At 42.6% G+C, this 23,052-nt stretch overlaps 1 protein-coding gene across 2 annotated transcripts in view; it reads right to left on the reverse strand.

Annotated features, from left to right (window-relative positions):
• Positions 1–23,052, reverse strand: part of MARS1 (methionyl-tRNA synthetase 1) — a 116,382-nt gene that overhangs the window by 84,203 nt on the left and 9,127 nt on the right. For both annotated transcript variants that reach the window (XM_033936052.1, XM_033936051.1), the window contains exons 3-10: positions 21,027–21,105; positions 19,146–19,280; positions 18,518–18,593; positions 17,543–17,715; positions 10,991–11,103; positions 3,299–3,415; positions 2,802–3,005; positions 1,785–1,986 (exon numbers count right to left, since the gene is read on the reverse strand). In XM_033936052.1, the coding sequence (XP_033791943.1) occupies positions 1,785–1,986; positions 2,802–3,005; positions 3,299–3,415; positions 10,991–11,103; positions 17,543–17,715; positions 18,518–18,593; positions 19,146–19,280; positions 21,027–21,105 (1,099 nt within the window). The remainder of the gene's footprint in view (positions 1–1,784; positions 1,987–2,801; positions 3,006–3,298; positions 3,416–10,990; positions 11,104–17,542; positions 17,716–18,517; positions 18,594–19,145; positions 19,281–21,026; positions 21,106–23,052) is intronic.

Consider the following 23,052-nt stretch of genomic DNA (forward strand, 5'->3'; position numbering starts at 1 on the left):
CTGAAGTGAGAGAAAAGGAGAAATCTTAGGTGACAATTTCAAACAGCAACAGACCCAGCGCCATGTCCGCCTTGCCAAGGCAAAGATGGGGTAGTTTGCCACCATAGAGTGGAGGGCCGGTGTCATAACATGTAAGAAATAACTAACATGATAAGGGGATAACAATGACAATTCTAGTGTAGTGACTGAGAAATTAGAGGTACCCCGAAACCAATCTTTGATGTGCCTCATTTGGCAAGCCATCACATACCAATAAATATTTAACAATTCATTTCCCCCCCCTATCTCTGGGAAGCTCTTCACCATATTTATAAACGACCTGGAAATTGGTACAATGAGTGAGATGATTAAATTTGCAGATGATACAAAAATATATTCAGAGTAGTGAAGACCCAGGGGGATTGCGAAGACCTGCAACATGACATAAACACGCTCGATAAATGGGCCATGAAATTGCAAATGAGGTTCAACGTGGATAAGTGTAAGGTGATGCATGTTCGGAACAAAAATCTTATACACGCCTACAGGATGTCTGGTGCGGTACTTGGAGAGACCTCCCAGGAAAAAGATTTTGGATGATCGACAAGTCGATGAAGCCGTCAGCGCAATGTGCGGCTTCGGCAAAAAGGGTGAACAGAATGCAAGGAACGATTAAGAAGGGGATCACGAACAGATTGGAGAAGGTTGTCATGCCGCTGTACCGGGCCATGGTACGCCCTCACCTGGAATACTGCATCCAGCACTGGTCACCGTACATGAAGGAGGATATGGCACTACTCGAAAGAGTCCAGAGAAGAGCGACTAAAATGATCAAGGAGTTGGAGGAGTTGCTGTACAGTGAGAGATTAGAGAAACTGGGCCTCTTCTCCCTTGAAAAGGAGGAGACAGAGGGGACATGATCGAAACATTCAAGATAATGCAGGGAATAGACTTAGTAGATAAAGACAGGTTGTTCACTCTCTCCAAGGTAGAGAGAACGAGAGGACACTCTTTAAAGTTAAAAGAGGATAGATTCTGTACAAAGGTAAGGAAGTTCTTCTTCACCCAGAGAGTGGTGGAAAGCTGGAATGCTCTTCCTGAGGCTGTTATAGGGGAAAACACCGGAACGTACACAGGTAGGGCTAGTCTCAGTTAGGGCACTGGTCTTTGACCTAGGGGCCGCCGCATGAGCGGACTGCTGGGCACAATGGACCGCTGGTCTGACCCAGCAGCGGCAATTCTTATGTTGATTTATAAGGAAGGAATAAGCTAAATGTTGCAGTACTGAGGCTTGTATGGATGCTGCAGGGTCAGTGGTCGCGGGGATGGAGACAATTTTTCCCCGTGTCATTCTCTACTCCCGACCCACTCTCTATTCCACGTTGTTGCTCTAAAACTTATGAACATTCTTACCTATTTTATCTTCCTTCTTATAAAACCCTGCTTAACCTCCATCTATGCAATCTATACAATTTTCAGTCCTCTCTCCATTCCTATAGCTTGCTGATTTTCCTCAGCCATTTTTCCTGTAAATAGCCTCGAACCGAAAGGCTTTCGCGGTATATAAAGATTTTTTTTCAAATTTTCAATTTTTTTAAATTAAAATTTGATATAATGGCTTATTTTGTTTTACTAAGCAAAATACAACAATAAAAGTTATTAAAACGCACACATGTACTTTTATGTTATAAAAGGACTTGTAAAAAGAGGGAATGTATAGAGAAGTAATAGGAGGGAGCATACAGGTCAGCCAGAGTTGATTTTGTTTCACACCACGCTAGTCCCCGGAGAGTCTGGCACCATACCTTCAGCTCCACAGCATTAATAAGCTTGCCACACTTGTCACACTGGTCCCCCCGGGCTTCCTCATAGCTACAAAATGGACAAATCCCCTCCACAAAGCGGTCAGCCAGGAACCTCTGGCATCTCTCACACCTCAGCTGCTCTACTGTGTCCTTCAGCAGGAAATCCCGTTCCAGCAGGCGGCAAAAGATGTCTTGAGCGATTCTGTAGATGTGGAACAGAAATTGGGTGGGGGGTGGGCGGTACATACAACAAAAATTTGCATAGAACATCAGCAGCACCTTCAAAAAGTTGTAATACACCCTTTGGAGATGTTTGAACCACCCTAGCTCTTAACAAGAATGAAAAGTGGCTCATCTACCTTCATACAGGACATTATGTTAACTAGAAAGAAGCCCCCTGCAGAACATTCTGCAAGAGAGCTCTCAGGGCTGATAAAAGCCATAGGTGGCCCCTAACTTTCTCCCTAGGCGTGACCTTCCTCTCCCTACAAAAGGAAGCAAGCAGTATTTTTTTTAAGCTATGCCTGCTTCTTCCAACATAAAAGTTTGAACTGCGTGGGGTCACCAGCACACTAAGGTCAGAATTCAGTATGCCATTTGGAAGGCTTGCTCACAAGACCAATCCTATGTACAGAATGTCCACCACATCTGCTGGAGACAGAGAACACTGTGCAAACGGCTGCACAGTGCCCGTCAAACGGCAGGGTGTACAGCTTTTAAGTTCATCTTCATCTGCTTGCTGGGCTGGTTAGATAAAAAAAGCAATGTGTTTTTATTAATGAATGTACATCTATTACACATATGAATATTTACATTTATATAGACATTCTTACACAAATCATTCTATCTTTTCTTCACAACAAAATTTTTCAGCACTGAAATGGACAGACACTGAAAGCTGCTACCCCAAGCTAGCTCCAATGTGTTAAAATTAAAGACTATGTATAAAGAATGGGAAATGAGTTGCAGTTTCTGCTACAGTAGTACCTAGACCCTCATACAAGAACTCAAGCTTACGTGGTCTGGTGGGTTGTTGTTGTTCGGCCAAAGTAGTCAAAGGAGATCTGGAACCACTGGTATATCTCAGTGTGGATGAGGTTATACTTGTCACAGATTTCCTGGGGGGTGAGACCCTCCTCCATGGCTTTGGTCTCTGTGGCTGTGCCGTACTCATCAGTGCCACACACATACAGCGTATTCCAGTCTCGCAGGCGGCAATACCTGTCCAGGAGAAGCAGAAAGAGAAGGGATGCTACAGCAAGCAAGGAAGAAGGCAGAAACAAAAAAAGAAAGCCTTACAAAGCTTTAAGCTTTATTTTCGGAAAAAAGCAGCAAGGAGAACAAAGGTTCTGGAAACCAGTAGTACTTTCCATAATGGAGCAAATTAACTTCAGAAACACATTTGTGTAAGATATTGCTCATAAGGTGGTTTACAATGTGAATAAACTTGAAACTTCAGTTAAGCTCAGCAACACACATGTGCACAACACTACACTATCCTATGAATGGAGTACCTGGCAAAGACGTCGGCACTGAGGACGGAGCCGATGATGTTTCCTAAATGTGGCACATTGTTCACATAGGGCAGGGCGCTGGTGATCAGGATGTTCTTCTCATTGTCCAATGGTAAGCTGGAGGAGGAAGGCAGCATAGACCGGAGAAAAAATAATATCCATAATAATATGGCACACAATACTGTAAATATATCAAGAGGTACAATCGTATTTAATCACAAAAATTTAAATTCAACACGTATTGTAAATGATGTTAGGCAGAAGGGATTCATTCATACCAAAAGGACAGAAAAGACTGTTGACAAAATCATAAAACGAAACGGAGAAAAATAAACCTCAATTGAGAGCAGCCGGGACTACACAAGTGCCCTAAGCCGCCCTCATCATCACAGGTTTATAAAAAAACTCCGTACAATTATAAATAACTTTCATACATCGAAGTGTTATATTTTTTCAATTTTTCAATCTCTCTTACTCGATATTTTTTTATATTTTTAAAGTGTCACCTATTAGATCTGTCCAGAAAAAAGGGGGGGAGAAATCATTCCCAAACACCTACACTATGGCAATCAGCTCAGCTATAAGCATACAAAAATCGTTAAGCTGCGTGACTTGTGAAACCGAAGTATCATATGTATCAGAAAAAATATCACTCATCTGGAGATGTGAAACTTCCTAGTCCCGACAGAAAAGACTTTCTTTTTCGCCCTAAAAAAGGCTACTTCAGGGGATCCATGTTATTCGGGTTACTCCACACTTCTTAGCAAAACAAAATTACAGCTGGCTCCTCACAAAATGGACGATAATATGGACACAATACTGTAAGCCTTCCCTAAGTGGCTTACTAGCAAAGCTTTGAGACTGGAGGCTTAAATTAGATGCTGAGCAACACAAAGCAAGTGGTGGCAGCAGTGGGATTGGAACTGGAAGCTCTGACATTTAGGAGTCAATTCTATAACTATGCGTCCCAATGTTGTGCGGGGAGCACCTATTCTATAATGGCATCTGGGTGCCCAGATTCAATTATAAAATATTAGCACAAACTTGCATTGGCCCACCTAAATATAGGCATGCCCAATCGCACCAGACCAATGACACCTATTGGTGGAATGCAATGTGCATAACTTACAGTATTCTATAAAATTACATGCACAAATGGTAGCCTCATCCAAGCTCGGCCTATGTATATACTCCCCTCTTACAGAACAGAGTGCACTTATGTGTGCAATACTCTTCTTCATGCTTTGTGTGTGTAATTGCACACACTCAGTTACACTACTACTAATTATTTCTATACCGCTGCTAGGCATATGCAGCATTGTACATTAGAACATTCAAGATATGGTCCCTTCTCAGAAGATCTTACAATGTACTTAATAGACAAACATGAACTCTCCAACCTCATGCTGTCATCAGGCATGAATGCCTTACAGCGAGTGGAGGTTAGGAGTTGAAAGCAACCTCCAAGAGCTGGGTCTGGAGCCTGGATTTGAATCAGCCAGGGATGGAGCTTGAAGATTAAAGGGGAAATGTATTTGTACCTGTTAACATATCCTTGGGTCTTGCTAGACCAGTCCAAACAAGTGGGTTATACCTTCTGACCAGCAGATAGAGGAAGAAAAAAAAGAAAGAAAAATAACCAGACAAATTCTGCAATACCAACAGTATAACACCAGGTGCAGCCTGGAGTTAGTCAGAATGTAGCTTAACAAGGCCTATTAATATAAACCCCACAGGAACCTCTGGAATCTTTGCTCAAAAACAGAATCAAACAACCACCAAACTGAAGTTGTAAAGGAGTTCCCTGAGCAAGTGGAGGGGCATAATCAAAACAACCCCCCCAACCCTACTCTACTGCCCTATAGGTGCCACTTGCAGCCATGAGGGCTATTTGTGGTTGTAGACAAGTAGGTATAACCTATAAGGGAGTTCTGGTGAGATGTTTATCTGGCATCCTTTTTGTGACGTTCACTAGCCCATCCCCCAGGCTATTTAAGACACCTGTGTGCAACTCTACTAGGCTTTCCTATACCAGGTGCTGATGTTGTGGAGACAGGTATGCACTTTTTATTCTGATCTTTTTGGGTGTTTGAGGTCATCCAAGTGCTGACTTGGGTGGGTTTTTACATGTGTTTAAGTTTTGATTATGAACCTCTTAGTGTATTCACCCCATCCCTAGTCTTCAAGGCAAGAAGGTGGACTCTCGTAGCAGGACTCACAGGAAGGAGATTAACAAATAAGAATAAATTTCACCTTCCCTATCATCCAGCTGGACCAGTCCACCAAAGGGATGTACCAAAGTTCATATTTGGGTATGATGAAGATGCTCCCTGTACAACTATCTTGGCATTGTTGCCTCTAACCCGGTGGTCTCTTAGCTTTTTTTCATGTATAGGGTCACAGTGTGAATACGAGAAAGCTCTGAGGGCCACCAAAAGATTTCAAGCTTACACATACTAATAATTTTGTAAAACGCCTTGACCTCCTTGTTCAGACTGGGTATTAAACATTAAAAATAAGAACATAAGAACATAAGAAGTTGCCTCCGCTGAGGCAGACCATAGGTCCATCCTGCCCAGCAGTCCGCTCTCGCGGCGGCCCATCAGGCCCATTGCCTGAGTAGTGGTCTATACCTATCTATACCCTTCAATCCCTTTTTCTTCTAGGAATCTATCCAAACCTTCTTTGAAACCATTTAATGTTTTCTTGTCTACAACAGCCTCTGGAAGCGCGTTCCATGTATCCACCACCCTCTAAGTGAAAAAGAACTTCCTAGCGTTTGTTCTAAACCTGTCCCCTTTTAATTTCTCCGAGTGCCCCCTCGTACTTGTGGTGCCCCTTAAATTGAAAAATCTGTCTCTGTCTACTTTTTCTATGCCCTTCAGGATCTTGAAGGTTTCTATCATGTCTCCTCTAAGTCTCCGCTTTTCCAGTGAGAAAAGTTCCAACTGCTTCAATCTGTCGGTATATGGGAGATTTTCCATTCCCTTTATCAGTTTAGTTGCTCTTCTTTTACTCCTTCAAGTACTGCCATGTCCTTCTTGAGGTACGGCGACCAGTACTGGACACAGTACTCCAGATGCGGCCTCACCATTGCACAATACAGCGGCATGATGACTTCCTTTGTCCTGGTCGTAATACCCTTTTTAATGATACCCAACATTCTGTTTGCTTTCTTTGAGGCTGTGGCGCACTGCGCCGATGCCTTCAGTGTTGCGTCTACCATCACTCCCAGGTCTCTCTCCAGGTTACTGACCCCTAGCGGTGTTCCCCCCATTCTGTACGTGAACATCGGGTTCTTTTTCCCCACGTGCATGACCTTGCATTTTCCTATGTTGAAGCTCACTAATATTGAAACACTAATATTGATTCTACAACAATTCAAGGATATATGTTTAAAACTCACTTTATTTTGGATTGCCAACAGTAGTAAATTCCATAAATGAGACACTTGAGTAACTCACTTAAGAGTTTGGTTGCAGTTACTGTTATCAAGTGGGCAAGATTGAAATGAATACATTTACAGGACTTAAACAGCATTTCAGCTGTTTGAGGGTTGCAATGGATTTTGGTGGCCACACGTTGAGACCACTGTTTTAGCCCACAGATCTAATTTATTTCAAATAATTTAAGCACAACACCATGACATCAGAGCAATGTACAAAATAACACAACAGCAGCAGTTATCCTACCTTCATGATATAACTCACTCACTCTCCCTACCCCCTACCCTCCTAACAACAAAACCACCTATAGAGTTATGCAGACAAGAGTACTATTTACCTCCCTCGTTCAGTTAATATATTACCCTTACTTCCCCTTCCCAATTATGTACTCTCTAAGGCAGTGGTTCTCAACCCTGTCCTGGGGGACCCCCAGCCAGTTGGGTTTTTAAGATATCCCTAATGAATATGCATAAGACATATTTGCATGCCTGTCTCCTCCATTATTTGCAAATCTCTCTCATGCATATTCATTATATATTTTCTAAACACAAAGAGCTATATTTGTTACAAATTTATAAACTAAAATTCCACACATTCATGAATCACTTCTATTTATTTTATACTTTTTTTAAAAAGATTTTTTCACCCCACACATGTTAGTACTTCATATCATATAAATATACACATAAATATCTTACTAAAACCTTCACAACCTACCCAACCACCATGAAGTGATAAGTTTGCACAATATCAAGAACTCTTTTGGCCAGTATATGGACAGTACTGCAATAGAGTAGTTTTGAAATGAACTTTTAGTGGGTTGGTTGGGTAGGTTGTGAAGGTTTTAGTAAGTTATTTATGTGTATATTTATATGATATGAAGTATTAACACATGTGTGGGGTGAAAAAAATATATTTTTTAAAAAGTATAAAATAAATAAAAGCGATTCATGAATGTGTGGAATTTTAGTTTATAAATTTGTAACAAATATAGCTCTTTGTGTTTAGAAAATATATTTTAATATAGTAGAGCTATTGAATTAATATTATAAATCCCGAAATTGTTCAATGAGTATTCATTAGGGATATCCTGAAAACCCAACTGGCTGGGGGTCCCCTAGGATAAGGTTGAGAACCACTGCTCTAAGAGCTTTGGTTCTTATGACCTTCAGATTACAGATCCAGTTTATAGCGATTCAAAGAATGAAGAGAGGACCAAACTGCTGCTTAACTAATCTCCTCTGAAGAAACAGCTCAAGCCTCCACCTAGGAGCTGACCTTGGGCATCATTGAGTGGGCTCGGAAACCAACCATGATGACTGTTCACCAAAATACAAGCAACCTTAATGACCAGCTTGACCCACCATGCAACTGAGGCTTTAGAAGTCGCTTCCTCTATGCGCAGCCCTTGAAACAGGATGAAAAAACTGTCTGACCTACGTAAACTCATCAGTGACCACCAGACACTTATCAAAATACTGTGGGCATACCATTTGCGCAGCATCCAATCTACTCCTTCCTCAAACTCACTACTACTACCTATTTCTACAGTGTTACTAGACATACATGTTTAATGTACAGAGCTGTATAAGAGACAATCCCTGCTCAACAGAATTTAGAATCTAATTAAAACAGACATGGCTCTGTATGCAAGGATACAGAATCCACAGAAAAGCACAAATAGGAATCTCTGCAGGACAGAGCCTGTAATTCTGGTTACCTTCTGCTTAGCCTGTCTTCAAGGAGAGATCTTTTAGGGATGCCATCTTTTAAGGGCTCAAAAGGGAGCTCTAGCTAGAACCTTCAAGAAATAGAGGAAGATCCCACTGAGGGGAAGACGATGATATTTAAACCCTCTCCCTACATAAAACAAACCTTATCGGGTATGGGGATCCCAACAACAGGCTGAGGCAATGACCTGAATCTTGACAAAATTCAGGGCAAGATCTGTTCAAAGCCGTCCTGAAGGAAGAAAAGAATTGTGGCAAGACCAGCCCTCCATGAGGAGAAAGGCCTCTGATCACACCAAGACTCTAAGTTCCTCCAGACCTGCACATACGGCCAGAGAGGTAGAAACTTATCTAGCTTGCAAGAAGATAGCTAATCATCAGCTCAGGGTAACCCTTATGCCTCAAGTGCTGCCTCTTAAGTGCCAGGCTGTAAGTGTATTGTATAGTTTATCTAATCTAATCTAATCTAATCTAATCTTCCATTTGTGAGTCGCACAAACCTATACAAGCTCAAGGCGACAATACAAGCTCAAGTTTATTTAAAATTTGCTATGTCTGCCTTATTTTTTTTACATTAGAAAATCAAAAGCATAGTACAATAAAATAAAATAGATGAAAAGAATGACAAATAAATATAGGAAAGTACAACACTCAGGTTAAAATACAGTAAATCTTAGTCAATAAACCCAAAATAAAATAAACCAGGCTATAAAACCTGTACACAGTATGAGGCCAGTAAAATCATCCATAAAGTGGGGAGATTTCCAACATAACCTCAAAGTACTGCCCCCCAAAAGTTAAGTCTTCAGGCCCATCTTAAATTGTTGCGGGAAAGATTCTGATCTATGATAAGTCAGAAGGAAGTTTCATAAAAAGGGAGCAGTAAAATAAAATGCATTTCTCCATGTTGACTGCCAATATGCTCTCATAGGATCTGGGAGAATTAATCTGTGGTCATTAAAAGATCTGAATTTTCCATGACAACTGGACCCTGGTGGGAAAGACACCGACATCTTGGAAGAGGGAGAAGGCCCTCCATCAGGAGCTAGACCAGCTCTGCATACCACAAGAACTACAGCTAATCAGGCACCAAGAAAAGGACCAACCCTGTGTAGAACTTGGCCTACAACATTTTCTATGCAGGCCAATGCGGAGCCAGTGCATCATTCCCTGCACAGTCCTGGACTGAAGAAACAGAAACACTTTGTATTGGCCAGAGTATGATCTGATGGCCTCTCCACACTTCTTCAGTGATCCACAATGAGCTGAAATACCAAGTCACTCAGGGCCCACTTGCTCAGATCTAAATTGTGGCGATTAAGAAAGTCTGCTTTCACATCATTCACCCAACAATGTCCATCACCAAGAGGAGAGATAGATGAATCTCCACCTGGCTGCACAGCCAAGAGATACTTCAGCACCACTGCCGAGTTCCTGGTCCTGCCCCATTCGTTGACATAAGCAATTGCAGTCCTGTTAGAGAACATCCCGACCACCTTCCCTCAAATGATGGGAGGAAGCCCTGTAATGCCAGGTGAATTGATCTGGCCTCCAGGTGGCTGATGAACAAGGAAGTCTACTCTGCTGATCAAGTACCCTGCAATATATATAAGTTATTATTATTATTATTATTATTATATTGGTCTGACAATGAGCACTCTAGCCCCAAAGGCTGGCATCAGTGGTGACCATCTCTCACTTCAGGATGGATGAAGGGACCCTTTCAAGGCGATGAGAAGAATGATCCAACCAACTCAGTTCCTGCTTGAGATGCTAACAACAGTAGGTGCGCCTTGAAATCCTGCTCATTCTGTTATACAGATGATGCCACTTAAATCTGGTTTTCTCTATCTGCATGGTTGGAGGATATAACCCACTGGGTTGGATGTCTAGATATATTAGAAACACTGGGTTTTCTGAAATGTAGGGTGGGCTATTAATAGAGGCATCATTTCTCTCCTCCTCTTGATGACCATTTTACTCCACAAACCTGTGCCCTGTGATAACCATCATATCTGTCCTCCCATCCTGCCTCCTGCAGTAACTGTCATTGCTCTCCTCCACCCTCCCTGATGATGACTAGATCTCTCTTCTTACTTCATCTTGTGGTTATGGTGTGTGTGCTCAAGGTTTTCAGCATCTGTGCATGCTCAAGGCCCTGCATCATCTCAAGATGAGGTAAGAGATCTGATCGTCTCATGGGGGGTAGGGAGCAATGCCAAGGGGGACTGGGAAATTATTGGGGGAATCTTTATTTGGTTTCAAAACCAATTTTTCTGGGGTTTTGGGTCCTGAAGCATGGGGATGGGTGATTATTGGACGTGGGCTATTAGAGATTAAAAAAACAAGCAGTTACTGTATTAAGAGCTCAGTCTAGGAAGAAATTCTTTCCCTTAAGTTAACAAGGGATTGTGGCAATCATCATCATAGAAGCAGAAGGGAAACTAAAAAGGGGAAAAGTAAACACAAAACTTTTGCAGGAGACTATGCCTCTCTTTTATGGTGTTAATACTCACATAGGATGCTGTCGTTGATGAAGTTTAGGGCAAGCTGCAGTTCCTCTCATCCAAATTTCTACAGCAGCCGCAATTTCTTCTTCTGAAAAAATCTGCTCAGCTGACTCCCCGTCCTAAAAACAAATTGTTTAAAAGTCCTTTTTCTCATTCTGGCTCAAACTCAAATTACCTACTGAAATTCCTGTAAAATTCTTCTTGCTCAGTCACCCCACTACAAAAAGTCTAACCACGCTGGTCATCAAAACATTATCTTGCTAAATCTCATTGTAAACTGCTTTATTGTTCTTGAACTAAAGGCATTATATCATATCTTTAATGTAATATGTAAGGATGGTCCCCTTGTTATACTCTCAGCTGTAAGGAAGGGAGGGATCCTCACAATTTACTTATATCTGTGGGCCGTGAGCCAGGACCAGACATTTCTGGCAATCTGGTAGCGCTATAGGAATAATTAATAGAAGTAGCAGCAAACACTCTTCTAAATAATGCCAGACCACACAGGGGCTATGAACAAACTGAACTCCAACTTCATTTCTTCCCTCCAGGTTAAAACAACAAACTATGTACAGAATCCATTTCAGTAAATTTGGTATAAATATTGTACATATCTCCTAATTGTAAGATCTCCCCCATTGGTAGGATCCTGATCTTATGGTGGGGATAGCCCAAAAGACATTCTTCCACCCATGGCAGGAGCTTAAGAAACCTCTAATGATGTTATTCATATATTAATGTGAAACCATCATTCAAAGAGATCCAAGCCCTCCCCAATGTTCCCTCTAAGGATTGATGTGCAAAAAAAAAAAATATGCATGAGCGACAAGTTACATACTCCACAAATTTATGAGCAGGTGCGGTGGACGAGTGCCCGTGAGATTGTGGAAGGGTTAAATACTCAAAACTTAGAAGAATAACAATTTACTTAAAGTTTTTGCTTCGCCAGCTTTCTGGTATCTTTACATACAGGGGCATACCTAGCATATGTAACACCCGGGGCCCATCATTTTTTGGCACCCTCTCCCCCATCTGTACGAAAAACATGATTTTTAGTAACAAGCCACACGTCACACATGAGTACCTAGGAAAAGGCAGCATCTTACATATTGCAGTGAGCAGTACATCAATACACCCATTGTAAAACTAAACAAGCCAGACCAGCACAGATCAATCCTACACCGTCAATCCTAACAGAAAACCATGTCTTTCGAACACACAGAACACAGAAAACACCTTCGCCTAGTATGGAATATGTCATCACAAACTAACCCCTCCTCCTTTTACAAAACTGTAGTGTGGATTTTAGCCACGGTGGTAACAGCTCTGACGCTCATAGAATTCTGAGCATCAGAGCTGCTACTACCACGGCTGGCGCTAAAAAACGCTCCACAGTTTTGTAAAAGGGGGGGGGGGGGTAAAATAGAAATACACAGACAAAGGTTAAATTGAACCAGCAAGAAGCTGGACTCTGCATAAATTGCAACACCACAGAAACAGTGAAACATGTCTCCTAAAGCAATAAATAAATAGAAACTTTTTGTTCTACCTTTGTCTTCTCTGGTTTCAGTTTTCATCATCTTCTTGTTACTGTCTTCCTTCCATCCACTGTCTGCCATCTCTCTGCCCCTCCCTATATGGCATCTTCTCTCATTCTATGCCCCTTCCAGAAACTGTATGCCTCCCCCTTCTATCTCTCCTCGAGACACCCCCCCCCCTTTTGGACTGGCATCCATCATCTTCCCTCTGTTCCCTCATGGTCTGGCATCTTTCTCCTTTCATCTCTCTTTCCCTCCCCCCTGTGGTTTTTAGCATCTCTCTCTTCTCATTTCCTCTGCTCAGATCTGATATCTCTGTCTCCTTCCCCATTTTCTGGCATCTCTCCTCTCTCTCTTTCCTTTCCTTCTCTGGTCTTCCTTCTTTATTTTCTGCCTTCGTTTAAATTAAATTCTTTCTTACTATGCAGTCCTCAGTTTCCCTCTTTTCACTATGTCTACCCACAGCATGCTACCCCTTTCCTTCACTCCTCCACTATTTCACTAACTCTATCTTCTTCCCCCATCCAGCATATGTCCTTTTTCTTTATCCCTCCTTCCATCCAAGTCAAGATGATCTACCAACAAAAAATTAAAAAACACAAAGCACACTATACGCTGAGAAAATGTTAATTATCATTCCTATTCTGGGTTTTTTCAAAGAGGTTAAGGCAGATGACTCTATGCATTGTTACCTCAGTAACAACCATACAAAAATAGACAAATATACCCCCCTTCCTTTTTATTAAACCACAATAGCAGCTTTTAGCACAGGGAACTGCGCTAAATGCCCAGCGCTGCTCTCGACGCTCATAGGCTCCCTGCGCTAAAAAACACTATTGCGGTTTAGTAAAAAGGGGCCATAGTGCAAAATATAGACAGCATATATAAATTCAGACACATTTTGATCACTAAATTTAAAATAAAATCATTTTTCCTACCTTGTCTGGTGATTTCATGAGTCTCTGGTTGCACTTTCATCTTCTGACTGTGCATCCAATCTTTCTTCCCTTCTTTCAGCCTGTATGCTTCCTCTCCTCCAGACCTTTTTCCCTCCCCTAACTTTTTCTTCCTCTCTCCCTGCCCTTTCTTTCTCTCTCCCTGCCCTTTCTTTCTTTCTTCTCTCTTGATGCCCCCTTTCTTTTTTTCTGTTTCCCTTCTGTCTCCCTGCCTGCCCCCTTCCTTTCTTTCTCCCTACCCTCCACAAAGCCACTGCTGCCACCATCGGGGGAAACAGGCCCCAAAGCCACTGCCGCGGCTGCCCCAAGCTCTCTCTGCTTCCCACTGTCGGGCCGACCAGCATTCCCCCGAAATCAATTCTGCTGTCAGAGAGGAAGTCCCGCCCAGCCAGGCAGCGATTGGCTGGCCCCAACTTCCTCTCCGACGGCAGCCTTGGGGGGGGTGCACAGTCGTCCAGGTCCGGGATAGGCTCCGCGATCGACTCACTTTGCTTTTGGCGATCGATCATTTTCCGGACCTGGCCGGCTGTGCACCCCCCCCTAAGGCTGCACCCGGGGCGGCACCCGGGGTGGACCGCTCCTCCCCCCCTTGGTACGCCACTGAAGACGTGGCAGCAGCTTCTCTCACGATCCCCATCTGCGTCGGAAGTCCGATGCAGTTGGGGATCTTGAGAGGAGCCGCCGCTGCATCTTTCAACTTAAAATAGTGAGCGACACGAGAAAAATTATGAGTGATGCCAATGAAAATAGTGAGAGATCGCTCATGCGCTCAGCTTAGAGGGAACATTGGCCCCCTGCCTGGGGTCTCATGCACTGAACATTTCTAGAAGTTGCTGGAAACCCAAAGGCTGGATTTACAACTGCATTTTTGCAAGATGTTTACTGTTCAGTAACAGTGCATGTCAGGTTTCATGAACCCGTACTAATAAGCAGCAACTCCAATCCAGAGCTGCTGGTATCCAGTCCACATTGCTCTAACCACCTTTAACACATAGGCAGCCCTAAAATACAGGCTGCTAATGTTCTTTGCCTAGGCTGGGGAGATTCATGCACCAATCTCACATTCCCTGGTGCATGAAATTACTCACAGGCTACAAATATAACTATGAATTTAGTGTAAATAGCTAAAGTGTGAACACAGGGAAAGATAGCAGTGTTATTCTTTTGTTTGTCTGGATTTAGCTCACACTTTCAGTAGGAGCTCAAAGTGAGTTGCACTAGTTGTATTTCCCTTTCTCTAGAGGGCTTACAATCTTAAATTGTACCTGAGGCAATGGAGAGGCAAGTGACTTGTTCAAGATCACATAGAGCAGCAGTGGGATTTGAACTGATCTTCTCTGGGAATCAGCCCAGTGCTCTAATCATTACACTACTTCTTTACTGCTAAGGACATATCCCAGCCACCAGTAGCAGAAACTTAACCACTTATAAGCTATCACTTCTCATCGACGAAAATGATAGGAGGTTTGTGCCAAAAGACGTATGAGGAGAGACTGGAAGCCCTGAATATGTATACCCTAGAGCAGGGGTGTCCAACCTTTTGGCTTCCCTGGGCCCCAATGGCCAAAAAATTTTTTCTGGGGCCGCACAAACATGCAAACACTGCAGCAAGACAGAGGAGGGAGCTGGCAAGACGGTAAATACCTGGAGGCAGCAGAGGAAAACACTGCATTGCCCTCGACCGGGGCCACACAAAATACTTCATGAGGCTGCAGGTTGGACACCCCTGCCCTAGAGGAAAGGAGGGACAGGGGAGATAGGATTCAGACGTTCAAATACTTGAACGGTAATAACGTTCCAGGGAAAGGAAAATGGTAAAACCAGAGGACATAATTTGAGGTTGAGGGGTGGGAGACTCAAGAGCAAAGTTAGGAAATTCTACTTTACGGAGATGGTGGTGGATGCCTGGAATGCGCTCCCGAGAGAGGTGGTGGAGAGGAAAACAGTGACAGAGTTCAAAAGAAACATGGGATGAACACAGAGGATCTAGAATCAGAAAATAATAGTAAACAGTGAAGAACTAAGGCCAGTACTGGGCAGACTTGCACGGTCTGTGTCTGTATATGGCCGTTTGGTTGAGGATGGACTGGGGAGGGCATCAATGGTTGGGATGGTGTAGATGGGCTGGAGTGAGCTTTGACGGAGACTTCAGTAGTTGGAAGCTAAGTATAGTACTAGGCAGAGCTTTGGATTCTTGCCCAGAAATAACTAAGAAGGAAAATTATATATATATATATATATATATATATATATATATATATATATATATATTTTTTTTTAGATTCAATCAGGTTGGGCAGACTGGATTGACCATTTGGGTCTTTATCTGCCATCATCTACTATGTTTTATCAAAATCAGTTTTTGCTGCCTGCCTCCATTTTTTTTTTTACTCTTCTAGGTTCCCATATTTAATCCCACTCCCTTTGTTTTACCACTGAGCTCTAATCTGAACAGCTAGCAAAACTAGCAAGGCTGTGCTCAACTATTTGGCTTCCTAGGAACTTTAATTTTAGTGGATGATACTCCGTCACTACCCACCTGACTGGTTTCTAAGTTGTAGCCTTTTGATTCTTCCTAGTTAGCCCATGGCATCACCAGATCACACTTCCTCAACCTGCCCCACGTTTATCATCTTAACCTCCTGGTATCAATTTTTTGGTTTCTGGTGAGCTACAGGCTGTTAGTATCAACTTGCAGGACTTAAAGAATTGTCCAGGTGACCCTATGATTAGGATTTCAAAATATCCTCAACAACTAAGCAGGAACTAGGATTGTATACATTGACTCTCCAATGTATGCAAAATTCTCTCTCATGCATATTCGTTGTGGATATCCTAAATAACCTGGCTGGTTGTGGGGTCATAAGGGGAAGTTTGGAAAGACCTGTAACAAGGTCATAGCATCTTCATCTGCTTCTTAAAATCTGCCTAGCACTGACCTTGCTTCCCTTCATAGATTTGACTAGCGAGATCCTCTGACTTAGGAGTAAAAATGCTGTCATGATGTTTAAGGTGCAACTCTTAAAATAACTGCTAATTTCACCAAGGGGGTTCCAAAAACCCATTGTCCTCAAGCTCTGTTTGGTTACATTTCTACCATGCTTGAGGCCCAGAGTCCAGCACAAACAGCTGAAACGTGACCTCTCACGGTGGCACCCTGAGTTAGACTAGCAACCGTGCATTAAAGCAGTTTGAGAAAGGAATGGAACTAGTTCTACCACACATTGCACTTATTCAGGGCTATTCGAGGAGCGCCAAGCTGCACAGGACAAAGGGGGCAGGTCAAGGTTCCATATTTGACAAACCACCTAGGATGAAGCCATCAAAGTGTGTTACAATCAATCATAACAATAATAGACAAGAAATATATTCTAATAGAAAAGAACAGTAAATTCATTGTGTTCCACCAGGCCCCAGAAAAGAACAGCTCACCTATACGTCAGCCAAGTCATATATTAAAAGCAACTTGAAATAAATGGGTCTTCAATATAGTTTTAAAGAGCCCTCCAACTGTAATTCCAAGGGAACGTCATTCCATTAGGGTGGGTGCAGCCACATTATTCATTTCTAAGGGGACATCCTGAATTGAGTGGATAGTTAGAAAATGTTGATGACCAGAGTGCAAAGCTCTTGTTGGAGCACAGGGCAAAAAGAAGGGGACCCCGAATGTAAAATCTTGAAAGTCAGCAGCAATAGCATATACGTATGTTGATCCCATTTGCAACAAGGGAGTGACATGAACTAATTGTTTAGCATTAAAGTAATTTGACAGCAATATTTTATATTAACTACAAACCGCTTGATCTCTCGTAGCAAACTCCTCAAAAGCACATTAGTGATAACAAATGCATGTATTACAAAATAAAGAGCAACTTGATCAAACAAACAGAAATACTACCAATCTGATGTATCATAAGTAGAAAAAAAATTCAGGACTTAATGCTAGATGACACATAAGGTTTGAAAGAATGGGGGTTATCCTGCCCTGAGCCTTCAAGGTTTCACAGGCCTATAGGGTGATGCTACCAAAATTAAAATTTGCATCAGTTACTGGCTCGCTATACCTCAGGCTCATCAGATGCTGGTTTCTCCAAGGTGATGACCGGAAAAGGCCGTTTCTGCAGATGCGATTTGAACACCTGACACCCCTTGCCTTTCAGCATGAACTCCACGGCTTTTATACATGGTTCTAACAAGTTCATCTGCTGGAACCACCTCTGGAAAGATTTTAACTCCTCTGCAAAATATAACATGTACATAAACATATTAATAAAACCACCAATATTTTATGTTTAAATGTTTTTATTAAAGTTTGGCAAAAACAAAGTAACAAGAAACCAAAACAAGTTTACAATGCAGAGCAAACAGCAAGCACATAAATCTCCCCCACATCCCCGCAGACATATCATCATAAATCTCTATATCAAATATCTCAGGTATTCAAAATTCTACTACGTGCATGTGGTGTAAGATCAGACCAAAATGGTTCCCAAGCAGCACAAAATCGTTGTTTCTTAGCAGAACCAAGTTCTTGTAGTCCACGATGCTTCAAAGACGCTTGAATGATCAACAAAGATTGCCATTGGGCCACCGAAGGTGCCTCAGGTGTCATCCAGACTAAAAGGATAGCATTTCTTTCCCATCAAGATTGCTCGATAAACCATCGATATTTATGTTTAAGAAATTCTCTCTACCCTCAGTTAAAAGCAGTATTTCAGCAGCACTGATCCTACAAGGTTTCGAGACGTGAAGGGTGTGTGCACCACAGGCTGGGCTTTCACTGGCAGATATTATAGACACAAGTGTCATCAATACAAAGAATTCAGAAAGATAGCAAACAGGTAGTTCATTACTATTTCATGTCAAATGGAAGCACCAGGAGCTGTTACCGGTCACACTGGGTTGCATTACAATTCTGGCAATAAACACAGGCCTGGAAATTTCTCATTTGCGAGACCTATAGATACCATCATAATCATTCACTTTTATGCACAGAGGCAAAGCCACAGAACGCACAATCCAAATGATGCAGCACTTACCTAGAAAACAAGATGAGTCGGATATCAGAGGATAAAGTGTGCCCCAGAGAACAACATCAGCGACTGACTCCCTGTCCTGCAGAAGGAACATGGCACAGAGCAGCACCATCAAAGAAGGCAGCAACTGAAACCTTGTTCTAACTCATCCCTTCCAAATCCTCTGCTAAAGGAATGCCTAGGGACTGTCCAAGGTCACAAAGTACAAGCGGCAGAGACAGGAATTAGAAAGAAGGTAGAGGAAGGTAAAATCTCACTTTTATTTTGTCAATAGGAAAGCAAGGATCCCTTGATCTGAAGCTCTTAACTCAGGCTTTCGGGCCTACTGCACTAAACAATTTTCCTCCAAGATACAAAATGTAGACAATCATTCACTGCATCAGACCCTCAGGGATTCAAGCATTAAAAATAGAACTAAGGGAGGGTGTATTGTGAATTTTTCCTGAATGATAAGTATCTCTGGACCACTGTGAAGAACTACTACAGGTGGTCTCTTGTCATTTGGTTGGATTGAACTGTGTTTTTTCCAATTGGTTCTTTGACTGTTAATGCGATAAAAAACCCAATAAAATAAAAATTTTGAAAAACAGAACTAAGGGTTATAGCAAGAATTACCTAGCCAGGTACTTACATCGGTGAGGTAAGGTTTGCCATTCTGAGCCAGGCTGTCATCAATATAGGTTAGCTGTTTTCTTATGGTCCCCAGAACTTCTTCTCCTTTCTTCCCTTGTACCACATGGTGATAAAGGGCAACTAAAACCACAGGCTGCAAACCCCAGTTGGAGGGCGGTGGGGAGAGGAGAAAACAAAAAAAGGAGGGTATTAATTTTGAAGCATTCAGCTAGACAGACCTCTCACTTTTTAGCAAGTGGACTCCGCCTACCCCTGGCTTCACAGTATAACAGTACAATTTTCTTTTTCTTTTTTTTAAGTTCAATAAGTTTTATTGTTTTATAAGAAGGTACAATTTTCTTTTTCTTTTTTTTAAGTTCAATAAGTTTTATTGTTTTATAAGAAGGTACAAAAAAACAAACAATGTACAACATCATAGTACAGTATCAAAAGAGGAAAAACTAATATGGAAGTGCAAGTACAACAAATAGAAAGGTACAGCGACAAATGTAAAAACATGTCACCACAATACAATAGTATAGGCATCTTAAAATTGACAAAGTATGACTGAGAGTGAAACAACCCAATAAGACAAGATACAATACCAATTAGCAAGGAGGTGAAGAAATATCCAGCAAAGGCTTCCATACACGTGTAAAGGAGATAAGGGATCTATTCTTAAGAGCAGCCACTCTTTCAAACCTGGCTGTAGTACAAATAGTATTCCACCACATGTGATAAGATACAATTGAGGTATTCTTCCAATGTTGTAAAACTAGTTTTATTGCGATTTGTAGTAATAAATTGAACAATTTGGATTCTCCGGTTGACAATGACTGCTACTGAGTATAACAACCGCAGGAGTGAGTAATTCAGTAATACAGAACAAATTTTGCATAAATTTCCATACCGACTACCAAAAAGGACAGATCATTTTGCAGTGGAACAATTTTCTTTTTATCAATTTTAATAACTGCTGTATTTGTCTTTCACTCAGTATTAGCTTTTTTGTGCACGAATATACAGAGTAGTGCTGCCCGATTCAGAGAAAAATATTTTGATTCGATTCACCCTGTTGAATCGATTTTTCAATTCGATTCACTGTTAATGACACAGCTTTTTAAGTTTAAACATTTTATTTAACCAAGGCAATATCATATCAAAAATTCCCAGCTTCCATCCCCAGCCCCCCACTCACCAGCCCCCCTGCCGATTCCCAGCTTCCATCCCCAGCCCCCCTGCCGATTCTGAGCTTCCATCCCCAGCCCCCCTGCCGATTTCAGCTTCCATCCCCAGCCCCCAAGACTCACCAGCCCCCCTGCCGATTCTGAGCACTCCCTGCCGATTCTGAGCACCCCCTGCCGATTCTCAGCCCCCCCTGCCGATTCTGAGCACCCCCTGCCAATTCTCAGCCAACTCTGCCGATTCTGAGCACCCCCTGCCAATTCTCAGCCAACTCTGCCGATTCTGAGCACCCCCTGCCGATTCTCAGCCCTCCCTGCCAGTTCAGTTACTTACTCGACTGAATGTGGAATCGCGGGGAAGAGAGGAGACAGCCAAAAAATACCCTTTGCTTCCAACTAGTCCGCTGCACGAGGTCTGCTCGCTCCCCCTCAACGCTCCCACTTCCTTTCGTTTCTTCTGATGGAACTTCCGGTTTTGCAAAACCGGAAGTTACATTAGATGGGAATGAGTCCGGCGGCCGGCAGTGAAAAAAGAATGAACTTTAGTCGGGATGAATCGGTAAGTCCAATTTTTTACAAAAACGAACCGATTCGAATCAATTCACCTGATTCGAATTGGTGAACCTATTCGAATTGTGAATCGGGCAGCACTAATACAGAGTACTGCAAGCAAAACACATCTAGCACCTTATCAGACACCTTATCAGGTCACTCACCTGAAGCTGTGTTGCTTCCCACTCCAGCCATTGATTAGTAGAATCATTGGGTTCCTCCCCAAGGGACAAGAAGAAAAACCTAAGCAAAGGAGAAGTGGAAATTTGTGACAAAGGAAGCTGACATCTCTCTCTTTATGTGAGACATCACTGAACAAACATCTTCCTACTGCCAACTGTACAAATGGATATGTTCTCCATTATTGAAAACTTAAAAAGATTTTTTTGCACACTACGTTTAAGGTTGTATTTTACAAAGCACCCTCCGCAAGAGGATGCGTCACAATTAAAGCCACCATTACAGTAGATGCCATGGTGAGTTATTGATTCCTCTATCGAGGTTTTTCAAAGACTAGCCATGAGAGAATTGAATGCTGCCTTTTTACGATCTTCCAGCCATCCTAATTTGTCCCTAAAAGAATGGCAAGCAATGCAGGAGCTACACAATGATGTCTCCATAATAATTAAACCTCTTTCGCTGTGGAGGGCATTCCAGAAAGAGGCTGAGGCGGCTGTTTCTACTGCCTCGCTATGAAATTGTTTTGCTGGATCTAGGGGGCCTATTGCTGTGTATCTTCTCTCAAGCCGGTATGAATGGGATGTGTGCGGTCGGGGTGTACCTGGGGGTTTGTATGGGGTCTATTTGTTGTAGTTAGTATGGTATGTATTGATGGTTGTTGTATGTAAGTTGGAATGGTTATGGACATGCGTGGGACATGGGTTCAATCATCATCTAATATAATAAAATGGTAGGACGCGCATGCGCACTAAAAAAATCGTGTTCCCTGATCTGTCGCGTTTTTTTTAGTGCGCATGCGCGGGTTGAACGTCACCGATGTTCCTCCTCCACCATGCAATGCAAGCCATGTCCGCCGCCGGCCTCGAGCTACTGGGGGCCGGCGGTGCGAGCCGCCCGGCCGGTGCTGAGGCCCCGCCTCCCGCTTCCACCCTACACGGAGACGCCAGACCCGGACCTACAAAACGCTGAGGCCCGTCTTCCGACGTACACGGCGCCGCCAGATCCGGCACCACAAAACGGCCCTCACATCCGCGAACATGCTTGCCATGGAAACAGAGGGGATCAGGAACTAAACATAGATTTAAAAAAACAAACAAACAACAGTGCACAACGACAGAGACACATAGACACTCACAGAAGGACAGGGGGCTAAAGAGACAGATTGAAAAAAAATAACAAAACACTAAGGAGAAAGAGAGACACAGGTAAGGAGTGCTGCTGGACAGGGTGAGCAGGGAATAATGACTGTGGAGCAGGGAAGAAGTGCTGCTGGACAGGGGGAGCAGGGAAGAGGGACAGGGGGAGTAGGTAAGGAGAGCTGCTGGACAGGGGGGAGGTAAAAGGAAGGGAGAAGGCCTACTGCTGGACAGGTGGAACAGGCAAGGGGTGATGGTTGACAGCCGAGGAAAGAGAGAGACAGAAAGCGGTCAAGAGGAGAGAGAGAAAAAGAAAGAAATAAAGACACACACATCTATTCTAGCACCCGTTAATGTAACGGGCTTAAAGACTAGTTTATTATAAAAGGTTATTGCAGCCCTGGCTAGCTCTCTAGGAGGGTGCCCTCTTAGAGCCTCAGTTCTATCCCCTTATTTGGGAGAGCTCTGCAACGTTTGCAAACAGCTCTGCTGATGCACTTTTGTATTCTATGAGCACTATATTTGCTGGTATTTTATTTCTGCTCTCCTTTGGTTGTCTTTTTCTGTTATCCTTCCTGGAATGTTTGCTATGTTATTGACTACTCTTTGCGATGTAGCCTCTGTTTTCCTGTTGGCTGCTTTATCAATAAAAAAATAAACCTACCGACAAAGGAAGATCAATTGTAGTGATGGATTATTCAACTTATATCACTGAAGTAGAACGACAAACTAGCGGATACTACATTTTATCTCCCTTTAGAAGGTGACCCTACTGTTGAAATTAAATTAGAAGTGGAAGAGTTGTTGACATAAGAACATAAGAATTGCCGCTGCTAGGTCAGACCAGTGGTTCATCGGGCCCAGCAGTCCACTC

This window comes from Geotrypetes seraphini, chromosome 3 (assembly GCF_902459505.1).
Source record: "Geotrypetes seraphini chromosome 3, aGeoSer1.1, whole genome shotgun sequence".
In the NCBI taxonomy this organism is placed as follows: domain Eukaryota; kingdom Metazoa; phylum Chordata; class Amphibia; order Gymnophiona; family Dermophiidae; genus Geotrypetes; species Geotrypetes seraphini.